This window comes from Rutidosis leptorrhynchoides, chromosome 1 (assembly GCF_046630445.1).
Source record: "Rutidosis leptorrhynchoides isolate AG116_Rl617_1_P2 chromosome 1, CSIRO_AGI_Rlap_v1, whole genome shotgun sequence".
NCBI lineage: Eukaryota > Viridiplantae > Streptophyta > Magnoliopsida > Asterales > Asteraceae > Rutidosis > Rutidosis leptorrhynchoides.
In genome coordinates this window covers 651,089,964-651,102,664 of record NC_092333.1, presented here as the reverse complement: position 1 = coordinate 651,102,664, position 12,701 = coordinate 651,089,964, and the positions used below count along the sequence as shown (strand labels likewise).

Below are 12,701 nucleotides of genomic sequence, written 5' to 3'. Positions count from 1 at the left end.
CAAATAAAAAACCTAACAGTAATAACACAAAACTTTAATATATATAAAAATTTAATTTAATAGCATACTTTTTATCTTAGAAAATCTGTAATCAATTAATTTATTATCATGAATCATGATATTTCGTCAAATCCGTGTAATCACAGTCATGGACATTGTAGTAACTAAAAAGATAGACCCTCTTGTGTAACCTTGTATTTCAGGGATGGGCTTGAAAGTCAAAAGCATTGCATGAAGGTGTTATGCTTAGACCACTCTTATCCATAACATCCGTCATGGAATCACACTGGTGCCACTTCAGCGCCACCTCAGCACCTTCTTTCAACTGTACATTCCCAACCACATTTACTAATATCCTTCACACCCACCACATTGACCCACTTCCAATATTATATATTTTTATTTAGAGTTAATTATACCATTGGCCCCTGTGGTTTACCTGAAATTATACATATAGTCCTTTTCTTTTTAAAATTATACCAGTAGTCCCTGTGGTTTGATAAATGTACGGCGTTGGTCCTCAACCTAAGGCCATGTAAATAGTTAACGGGACAAATTAACTGACGTAAGTTTAGGACAAACTCCATGCATTTATCAAACCACATGAACTATCGGTATCATTTTTAAAAGAGAAAGACTAGTTTTCTCTTTTTTCTTACCTTCATCTTCATATTCATCTTCTCAAAATTAAAAACCTTGATTTTATAAACTTTTATCTTCATCATTCCAAATACATAAAACCTAATTTTATAAACCTTCATCTTAATCATCCCAACAACAATCAATATAAATCTGTGACCTATTTTTATGATTATCCAAGCTCATCGTTATATACGTATAGATTTAATGGAGTAAGCATAGAATGAACTAAAAATATGTACGATAATAAGAAGCCATAATTGAGGCAATTTTCTGTTTTATTTCTGTCTGGAAATAGGACTACAAAACTCTTGAAAATAAAAGATACGGTTACACCTATCTAAATTAAAAATAAGATAACTACTGTATTCGAAAATAAGATAACTTCACCCACGTTTTCTTTTACGTGTGATTCACCAAATCAATTCCCTGCTTACTCGGTCAATTGCATAACAAGTCATAATTGGTCTAAGGAGATTAACGTAAACTCTTGCTTGAAATAAAATATTGCAACTGAACAAAGATTGAGTACTTGGATGACGTAAAGTTTGTGGCTTGAAACCTTAAATTTGAAGGTGAACATATGTATAGATTAATGTAAAACTCTTGTTTTGATTTTAGAAACAAAACGGGTTAGTCATTGCTATTGATTGTTATTGGGATGATGAAGATGAATGTTTATAAAATGAAGGTTTATAATTTTGAGATGATGAATATGAATGTTAAAAAAATGAGAAAACTAGTCCTCCTCTTTTTAAAATTATACCGATGTGGTTTGATAAATGCAAAGGGCTTGTCCTAACTTTAAGGTCAGTTAATTATTATTATTATTTTTTTATTCACTCCGGCCCCACCCCGTGCTCCCGAATGTCGTTGCAAGGCATTTTGTACCACGGTCACCCCAACTGCGACCCTACCAGGCCGCTAACATCGGCGCCGTTCAACGGCGGGGTCAACGGCGGAGCAACGAAGCTCCAGATGTGAGTGGTCTTAAAATTTTGATTTTGACAATAAGTACTACATGAATAAGGTGTTATCCGTCGACTGACTTCTTCTTGCTCACTTTCATCCCTCAACCCTTATTCGTCAAGTGCTTATGTGCTGCTTTTTGAAAATAAGAATGCTTTCATTTGTTGTAAGTACATGAATATGACAGCAAACAAACGATATTGATGTTTAAATTTTGCCTAAATTCAACTTGTACATCATGAGCTCAAAACTCATTTTTGGATTTAAGCCTAGATCTGAGTAAGGCTATGACTTCAAGTTAATTTACTATCATTAAACAAACCTAATCATCCCTTAAAAGAGATTAAAGCAACATCAAAGCTTAAGTTCAAGACATGGTTATAAACAATTGACTTTTTGATTTTAGTTTTGAAACTAAGATTTTAAGCACGAATTGAGCTAATGGATCGATGGGTAATGAATTCACACAGCGTACAACATTTTGTTCTTAATTTTATAACTTTTGAAGCGTCCGGTACATCTTTGTTTTTGCATAATGTGTAAGTCACCCCATAGAAGTTAGATGGATGCACTTTTTTACATGGTGTTTTACATTTGGACATACACATGTCCTGCTATGTCTGCCTCTTTCTTTTCATTATAACCTCAATACTAACTCCATATCTTGGCCTCTTTCTTTTCACTAAAATACTTTTTTTTTTCTTAAGTTTTCTTTTTGGGTAATGGGTATACCCGATAAATATTATTATTATTAAAAATAATAAAAGAATCGAAACAGTTAAGTCCTAAAGCTACGAGAAAGCCACGCAGCTACAGACAAAAGTCACAACCAAAAGGAAAAAGATTGGCTCACAGGCCATACAAAACCAATAAAATTACATGCGCCAATAATCTTCATAACATCCACTCCTTTTAAGCTCTTAAACCTGATGGATAGAAGCTTCAATCGAACCATGGAGAAAATATCATCAAAGAGTTTTACCTCCGTCCTGTGAGCTTTTTTGAAGATCCTATTGTTTCTTTCTTGCCATATGAAATAAACCGAGGCTACAAACACGAGCTTTACCACAATAACAAAAGAGACATTACGAACAGCAATAGGAGTTAAAGTACTTGTAATCTCATGCCACTTATTACTGTCCATAGGAATACGAATAAGCTGTTTAGCTCTATCCCATACATAACACGAGTATGTACATTCAAAAAATAAATGTGAGTGAGAGTCATCACAGCACTTACAAAGGGGACATAATAAAATCGACCCATTCGAAACTTCCCAAGCTTTGAGTCTATCTTTCGTCTTTAGTCTTTCTCCCATTGATAACCACATAAGGAATGCATGTCTCGGAATACATTGGGAAAACCATACTACCGAGAACCAAACAACTATGTTCGATCTAGGGCGAATACAGTCCCAAACCAAACTAACCGAAAAGTCATGAAGAGAGCCATCAATATGCTTCCAGCGAATATGATCAAGATTATCATGTACAGTAGGAATTGCAACAGTAGCCATGGACGAATACTTATGATTCCAACTACTCGGCCATGAAGCAATATGAGAAATATCCGCAACAGTAGCATTAATAGAAAAACCCAAGGACATTAAGTCTCTTCTTGACACCAATTCTGCAATCGACCCACTACTTGACCATGTATCGAACCATGCCGATGTTGAGCAACCATTACCAACCGAGTGGAAAATAAACCTTCGGATTGTTGGACGGATGTTCAAAATCTTCCACCAACTCCAGCTAGCATTAGCCCTTGTAGACGCTGAGAGAGAGGATCTTAGAATCAACCTAACACGATCTAGAGGCGGAATAACAATAGAAAGAGCTTAAACGAATATCTATGGGTTTTCGGGTTCGTACAAGTCAAACCAAGACTAGATCTTGATAAACACGAAGCCTAGACTGACATTCTGTGGTATTTGGACATGAAGATTGAGAGAGACTCGACCTAGAACTGTTTTCGTGTGTGTGTAATGTGTAGAGTTGTTAACCAAATTAATGAAGATTAATTAGGCTTAAATACCTCAGTTCCTATGTCGGTCGACAGTGAATGACAGTCGGTCGACTGACCATGTCAGTCGGCCGACTGTCGAGTAATATTACGAATTATATTTAAACGTTTACAAATATAGAAATAACACATCGACAATCAACGTTTAACAATATTACAGGTTACAACATGATCGAATAAAACGTTAAAGTTCATGGAACTAGGGATTACAAAATATGCAATAACAAACTCCCCCTAAGACCTAGTTCCTCATAAGTCTTCGATCTGCTTCAATCTCTGTACGAATCTGTAACCATATTATTCAAATAGCAAACCTTTGCAACACGAATGTACTGTTGTGCTTGAACTCTATTTTCTGGCCTGTACAGCATCCGATTGTAGTACAATGTGAAGATGTCAGCTTCACAGCAATTTCTCAACCAAACGGGATCTAAAACCCGTATCGAGTCTGTCTCATCTTCCTTCAATTTGTCCAAAACGATGACTGCCTCCTCTGAGCGTTCATCGTAGTACCACCAGCGAAAACGTGGGCTAAAGTTCTGCGGCATTTTCATCACAGGAACCTTTCTCATATAATTTACCGGCTTGTATTTGACAATCTTTCTTCGTTCGCCCGTTTTCTTGTTTGTTCGATAAGTGATCGTGGGAAATTGAGGGCCGAATCCCTCAAAGTTCTTTGACAAGTACGAGTGTCTTATCTTCTTGCAGACAATATTAGGAATTCCGTCATAATCCCTATATAACATTTTGAGCCTAGCCACCTGCATAAATTCAAAGTACGGTAGAGACGTGAACTCGTATCCATGTTTGATGTAATCCACTCCGTACTCCTTCTTTATTGCGTATATATTCAACTCTTTAATGTAGGCCCACGCAATTATTTTTCCTTTAGCCAAAAGATTCGCCGGTCTATTAATGTAATTCATCCATTCAGGTTCCGGCGCTGGCTTCTCACAATATTTTCTGATCCTCAACGGGATCTTCCACTCAGCTTCTAGAACTTCTATCTTTTCTTTATTTATCTTGACCGGTAAAAACCCTGGAGGCAAATCTTCGGTCTTTTCTTTTTCTTCGCATTTATGGTTTAGAAGCTCTTCATTCATTTTGAAGTAGTCTTGAAATGTAGGTAGATCTTTATCGTTCTTACATTCGTACTCTGGAAAATTACCTATTGGTTCATCTTCAATAATTACTTCATCAAAATCTTTGTCGTTTTCATTACTTACGACAATTTCCTCAAAATCATCACTAGAATCGTAACGATTCTCAAAAGATGAGCTAGCAGTTGCGTCAGCTGAAGTACTTGCTTGTTGCTCTTGACGCACTAGCTCGGCCTGCTCCTCAGTGCTTAGATCCGGCGGGATCTCCCCTTCTTCTAAATCATCAAATACAACTGAGTGATTCAGACGATCCTGCTTTGCCAAAAAATCACGTAAAGAATAATCAATATTTAGAGGAATTACTGACAGTGGGTTCTCGCTTGTGCCTTTAGAAATATCCAAACCTAGCTCATCCTCGCCTTGATCGTTAAAATTACCAAAGTCTATATCCTCCTCGAGATCAACAGCCTCAATATCGAAATTATTTTCCCACTCAAGCACCTTCGAAAGTGCCTTGTTCGCTGTAGTCTCAGCCTTTACAATCAGCAAATTCTGAGCATCAAACTTAGTTTGTAACTTCTTCAATTCAACCTGTTGATCTTCAACCTGCTTGGTCAGTTTGGCAATCTCAGCATCCTTTCTTCTCTCTCGTTCATCAGCTTTTTCTTTAAACTTTTCAAATTCAGAAGCCATATTGACAACCTTCTCACTTAATATAGAAACCGCAGCATCTTGTGTAATAGCAGTCGTGGATGCAGCAGCATGAACTCCTGTATCAGTTTCAGCACGTGTTTCTTGAGTAGCAGCAGCTGAAGGTTGTCGTTGTGGTTGTGATTGCTGTGATTGTCGCTGTTCAGTAGCGGAGGACGACTCAGTCCTTTTTGCCTTCTTAATGAATCTTATGCGCCTCTGCTTCGGCTTTGTGGTAACCGAAGGACCCTCAGATTGTTTTCGCTTTCTCAGCTCGAATTGATCAGGGTCAAGGTCATCTCCTTCATCGTCTTCATCAACCAGTATTTGTTCAATTGGAACAACTGGCGGTGGCTGATTAACCTCTTGATCGTCTTCACCAACTGCGACGATATCATCTTCATTACCAGACGTACTGTTCTCATGACGACAAGCAGCACCTGGTGGACATACATAGTTTTCATTTGCGAGGTGGCCAACCAATCTCTTGAATGGTTCATCCGGACCTCTCTTTTGCTTGACTCGATTGAAAGTCAAATCGTTCAGATGATTCAGCTTAATCTCATCCTCCCAAACCTTATTCAAACCTTGCACTTGCTTTTCAATCATCACCTGCAAGAACCTAGGAAACATTAAGTGGCTCTTCTTTTTCACGTTCGCCAACATGCTTCTGAAAATTACTTCGGAGAAGTTGAAGTCCGCATGAAGAACTAGTGCTGCAAACATTGAGCTATAAGTCTCATTCAGCTCATCAAAACCGCCTACCATTGGACTCATGCATCTCAACAACACCAAAGTTAGGTATTTGTATTGATGACAGAATCGAGTTCTCTTAACAGCTCCTTTCATTGGATCACCAGAGTATCCACATCTTACTAGACACCTTCGGACCTTAGTTCTATTCAGTCTGACTGGCATAGAATCATTATCTGGAAAACCTAAGTCTTCACGAACTGTCTGTGCCGAGATCTTTACAATTGTACCACCAACGCTGCTTCGTATTACCTTTCTTCCTTGTTCAGTGACGATAGAAGCATTGTTCCAGAATTCTCGTTGGTGTGAGTAGTATGCTTTGCATTATAGAGTTATTGCAGTATGAATCCTGGACCTTTTCAAGAATTTGATAATATCAACGAAGCCTTCCTTTGCTTCAGGTCCTTCCTCGTTTAGACATGCCTCTAGATTGGCATTTTCGCTTGCCGTCAGGCCTGGAAGATTCTTGGACAGAATCACCTCTTCCTCATGTACATCTTCGTTCACTGGACTACCTAGTTGAGCCATTTATTCTGCTATACAAACATATATACAATAATCGAAAAGCGTTAAATCGAAAAATTTAAAAAAAACAGGAAACAACAGTCGGTCGACATACTATGTAATTCGGTCGATTTTCAAGGACAGTCGACCGACATTTCGTACAAATCGATCGACTTATAAAGTCGCCCGACATAGGGTAAATCGGTCGACTTAGGAAGTCAATCGGTCGATTTAGGAAGTCAATCGGTCGATTTATCTAACGAAGCAAAAACGCAGATCTAAACTCAAATCCACCGATTTTATGGTGTTTTGTTTCAATCAAAGACTAAAAAAGATCCAGAGAAAGCCGATATACATGATCTAGTATTCAACTAACTCTAACAGATCCTAATTCGTACCAGTTTAATCGAAAATGAAAAATAAATAAGAAAACTTCAATAACTTTCGATTGAAAAAGAAATACCTTGATAGGTTAACGGCGCTGGAATCACAATTCAAAGATGTATAAGAAAAACACGATCAAAAACTCTTTGTCGTAAAATTCGAATTTTTGGTAAATCAACACAATCGCACGAGATAAAGAAAATCGGCCGTCTGAGGCCTTTTTATACTCAGCTCGACAATCGGTCGACTTTGGTGTTATGTCGACCGACATATGTGACAATCGGTCGATACACGTGACAAACGAGTAAGTCGGTCGATTTTTGTTCAATGTCGACCGACTTATAGTACAAATCGGTCGACTGTCTCCTCCTAATTAAAAAATAATTTTTCGATACATAACCCCCGATAATTCCCTCTATTCACATCCACTGGCTGATTTTACACGCAAAATATTTTCGTTTTGAAGACTTTAACAAGTTTATGATTTGAGATGTGTAGTTCGTTTCTTTTTGACGTCGAGACACTATTTGTAACTTCAAGGAAATATACACATATTCACATCAGCAAGCAAACAAATAAAATGTTTTTGTATTTTTCAAAATAAATATCAACACACTGAAAAATCTTTTTGTAGTTTTTAGGATTTTAAAACATTTCACAAAAACAATGTTAATGAAGTACAATTCATGTCAGAAAGTCAATGATCAAGGTTAAGAAAGATCCAAGATTGTATGGCATAAAACATGTTATTTACAGGAAGCAGTTTCTGTAAGTCATAAGCCTAAGGAAGCTAAATTATCAAAAAGTATACATGAATCTCACAAGTAAAAGCAAATAAAACCAGAGAAATTGATCTTAACATGGTATCTATCTTCATTAACCTTTTACAGACTTTCCTCTTAGACATTTTGATGATCAAGTTAATTAATTACATTAACATATTGCTATGTTAGATTCAATCAATGACTTAGACATCATTTGAGATCGCACGATTTATTAGGTAGTCTATTGACGCTTTCCGTTACCACAAGCACATACGATAGGTCTAATTGAACAGGAAGATTCTCATAGTAATTTTGGAATATCCTTGTCAGCCATTAGCTTCTATCGTAACGTATACTTTTCAATTCATATGATTCTGATGGATCTCATAGTATATTCAATATTCTATCAATCGTGCAATCAACCAACTGCTTATCAATCTCATTCCTTCTTTATTATTAAAGTTATTGGAGGAAACGGAATGAAAGACGTATCTTTCTTAATAAGTGAGTATTCAGAATATCTCTCTGAAGACATCTTTCGCTGTCTAGGCCTTAATGGGTACAGTCCCATATCACAGACAATGATAATAAGTCCAATAGAATGGTTTTGTTGAAGTATGAATGATTTAAGTTCTTCTTGGTAATCTTCACACTCATTTGTATTCTTGCAAAGACTTCTCTTCTTGATTTCATCATTATCTTAACCTTGATATTTTCGTCTTCCATGATTTCACTTTTGTTTTCATGATATAATAACTTGATATGCAATGTGCCCCCCCCCCCCCTTTTTTTTTTTTTTTAAAACAACACATTGCAGTCTTGACTTTGATTTAGTTCTCGAATTGACTTCCTTGCGATGAAGATCTCTTTTCTTTATTTGTGTATCAATTAACTTAAATCATTCATTCATGGACTGTCTGTAATATAGAACCACACTTTTCAACCCGTTCACAGGAAAGACACTCTTATTGAGATAAACTTACTATTTTGGAGTTTAGGTACGATTCAAGAAATAAAGTTTGATAGAAGTCGGTATGCATAGTCAATTAGAACATTTTCAACGCTTATTGATCGCTTGAATATCCCAATTAGTCGTGAGACTCAATGGTGCAGCAATTTGGAATTTGCTTGGGGATATTCTACATCATGTGTTTCTAGATTATACGTCATGATAGGGGATACCCTCACCTTTTGTTGATTTCCTCAACAATTTTCTTTAAAGTATGCACCTGTGGTAATTAAGTGACTACCCTCAACCGCTGTAAACCTTTCCATGAGTTCCTTATCAAGATATTTACATGATTGTGATTATGATCATCTCATTCTATGATTAAGTCCGTATCCCATTTTTATATAGATCAAACTCGTTTTTTTTTTATTTTCTGAATATCTGATGTTGCATTCATTACTCCTCCTAAAATACTAAAAATCTAAAATCTTTTTGGTTTTTGGATTTTAAACACACAGAAACAATCAGAAAGAAAAGAAATATAACCACACAGTATATACAGCTATGCAAGCAGAACACATAAAATGAAGTTACTCGTTGGTCTCTTCGTCAGAAATGACATCTGACAATATTTTGACACTTAACTCAGTTAACAAGAAATCAAAACGCGGTTTATCAAAAGCTTTTATGAAAAGATCAGCCCTTTGCGTAGTTGTGCCAATTTGTATAACATCAATTAGCCTTTTCTCATAACAGTCTCGAATAAAATGATATTTATGTAGCGACCCCGACAAATCGTCAAGTGACGGCGTCGGCTACGTGGGTCCCATTACCTGATTATAAGTCTTTAAGATAACGTTTGACCAAAATATGTCGCCTTCATTTCAAAATAAAGATTATTTCAAGTTTACAAGAATTGTTCAACCAAAAGTTAAGTTACAACGTCATAGATATGATTGAAATCTAGGCGACACGGTTTAAAGTAAAGTCAAAAGACGCTCCATGAAATGCATGTATACTCGACATCGGATGCAAGTATCAAATAGTAAGCGGAAGCATGTTTCACATATCGTGCAAGACCTGAGAAAACATAGAAATCTGTCAACGAAAACGTTGGTGAAATCATAGGTTTAAGTAAGTAAGTACAAGTGAACCACAAGATTTGCATCTATGAAATAATAGTAATACATTCCAAAAGTTTGTTTCACGAGCACCCAATTATCAAAGCTTAACATTCCTTCCATTGTATACCCCATCACTTAGTGCTAGAACAAACACTGATTCTCGAAAATATATTTCATCCGTAGACGGTAGCGAACCGTCAAAGATGAGGGTTGTCAACCCATATGGCCATATAACATAAGTTCTCGCTTACACCCGGCAAGTGTAACTAATGATAATCGAATTGAGGATTTTTGTTCTAAACTCGTATGTAGAATGTTTGTTTTCCCGTTCTTGTGTTCACTTAGTTCAAAAGGATCGTTTATGTTTTCTCATCCCAATATAAGTTCAAAAAGAGTAAAAGTGGGACTATGATCTCACCTTGAGTGCAAGAGTTAATAAAGTACTTCAACAAGTAGACGCGTGCAAAGACAAAGCTAGTCTTGACCTAATCATATAGGTTGTATCAATAACGGTAAACACAAACGGTCAAAGATGTTCAATTAGTCCTATGGCTCGTTACGACTCGATTATGTAGCATGTGAATCAATTAGTCAAGTTTCATGCACGATACAAGTAACTAAGCATGTTAGAACGATCGTATAATTGTTTGGTTAAGTTTGACTAAAAGTCAAACTTGGTCAAAGTCAAAGTCAACGGGGTCGGATCGGGTGTCCGACAATTTTCTCATGATGAGAAATCATTTATGAGCAGAATGGCCAAGTTTCATGTTAATCGGAGTTACGGTTAAGCGGGAAACATTTTGTGAAAGGAAAAATAAAAACTAAAATGAGCTGGGCATATGCGCGGCGCGCAAAGGGTTGCGCGGCGCGCACCCAAGTGTAAATCCTGGTCAGAACTTAACCACGAAGGCAAACATCTGGGATTTCTAATTTTGCGCGGCGCGCGGGTATATGCGCGGCGCGCAATACCTGGGAAACATGCAGTTTGCAGAAAAAGACCAAGTCACGAACCAAAACTCAAATTAACCTATTTTATGAACCGAAAACATCCAAAATGCATACTATATATCGTCGGAAAGGTAATTTGACAAGGAAAACAACTAAACACGTTTCATCAAACAAAAACATCAATTTCAATAACCGATTTCCCGTCAAGTGATCATTAAGAATCCATTTTCAAAGTTTCAAGTTCATCAAATGCATTTTAAGTTTCGGGAATCCAATTCACACATGTGATATGCCGTTTCGAAGGTAATTAAGCATACATTACAACTAATCACTAACAATTAACATTCCATGGCATTCAAGCATCAAAAGTTCATGTCAAGAACTATCAAACCCTAGTCAAACATCACAAAATCAATATTCATGTTTTTGAAGTTTTCTTAATCAACCTACGCATCAAAACGAAGCTAGTGATACTAGTAACACAATTAAAACATGCACTTTAACAATCTAACAACATTAACTCATCCAAAATCAAGGATTAAGCACACCCATTTCAAGTTCATGCTAGTTACTCCAAAAACAACAAATCGAGCAAACCAAACATATATTCATGTTAGACTCGAGCCATAGACACTAACTAACACCATTTCAAATCAAAAACACGAATTTAAAGAAATCTAGAGTTTTAGAAATGTTACCCAAACGAGATGAAGTTGGCATCAAATTGTAGAGGATGAAGAGAGGATTCCAAATATGTAATCGGATTTGTTGTGAGCTTCCAAGATTGAATTTAGATGATGAATGAATGGAATGGGTTTGTGTGTGTTGAAATGTCCCGTTCTTATTGATTAAAAACGTTCCATATTAATTGATTTCGTTGCGAGGTTTTGACCTCTATATGAGACGTTTTTCAAAGACTGCATTCATTTTAAAACAAACCATAACCTTTATTTCATAAATAAAGGTTTAAAAAGCTTTACGTAGATTATCAAATAATGATAATCTAAAATATCCTGTTTACACACGACCATTACATAATGGTTTACAATACAAATATGTTACAACAAAATAAGTTTCTTGAATGCAGTTTTTACACAATATCATACAAGCATGGACTCCAAATCTTGTCCTTATTTAAGTATGCGACAGCGGAAGCTCTTAATAATCACCTGAGAATAAACATGCTTAAAACGTCAACAAAAATGTTGGTGAGTTATAGGTTTAACCTATATATATCAAATCGTAACAATAGACCACAAGATTTCATATTTCAATACACATCCCATACATAGAGATAAAAATCATTCATATGGTGAACACCTGGTAACCGACAATAACAAGATGCATATATAAGAATATCCCCATCATTCCGGGACACCCTTCGGATATGATATAAATTTCGAAGTACTAAAGCATCCGGTACTTTGGATGGGGTTTGTTAGGCCCAATAGATCTATCTTTAGGATTCGCGTCAATTAGGGTGTCTGTTCCCTAATTCTTAGATTACCAGACTTAATAAAAAGGGGCATATTCGATTTCGATAATTCAACCATAGAATGTAGTTTCACGTACTTGTGTCTATTTTGTAAATCATTTATAAAATCTGCATGTATTCTCATCCCAAAAATATTAGATTTTAAAAGTGGGACTATAACTCACTTTCACAGATTTTTACTTCGTCGGGAAGTAAGACTTGGCCACTGTTGATTCACGAACCTATAACAATATATACATATATATTAAAGTATGTTCAAAATATATTTACAACACTTTTAATATATTTTGATGTTTTAAGTTTATTAAGTCAGCTGTCCTCGTTAGTAACCTACAACTAGTTGTCCACAGTTAGATG

At 36.2% G+C, this 12,701-nt stretch overlaps 1 protein-coding gene across 1 annotated transcript; it reads right to left on the bottom strand.

Annotated features, from left to right (window-relative positions):
* Positions 1–199: 199 nt before the first annotated feature.
* Positions 200–3,214, bottom strand: LOC139849841 (uncharacterized). The gene is made up of 3 exons (XM_071839463.1): positions 2,488–3,214; positions 420–439; positions 200–325 (listed from the first exon to the last, which is right to left on the bottom strand). The coding sequence occupies exons 1-3, from the start codon at positions 3,212–3,214 to the stop codon at positions 200–202; spliced, it is 873 nt and encodes a 290-aa protein (XP_071695564.1).
* Between the last annotated feature and the right edge of the window lie 9,487 nt (positions 3,215–12,701).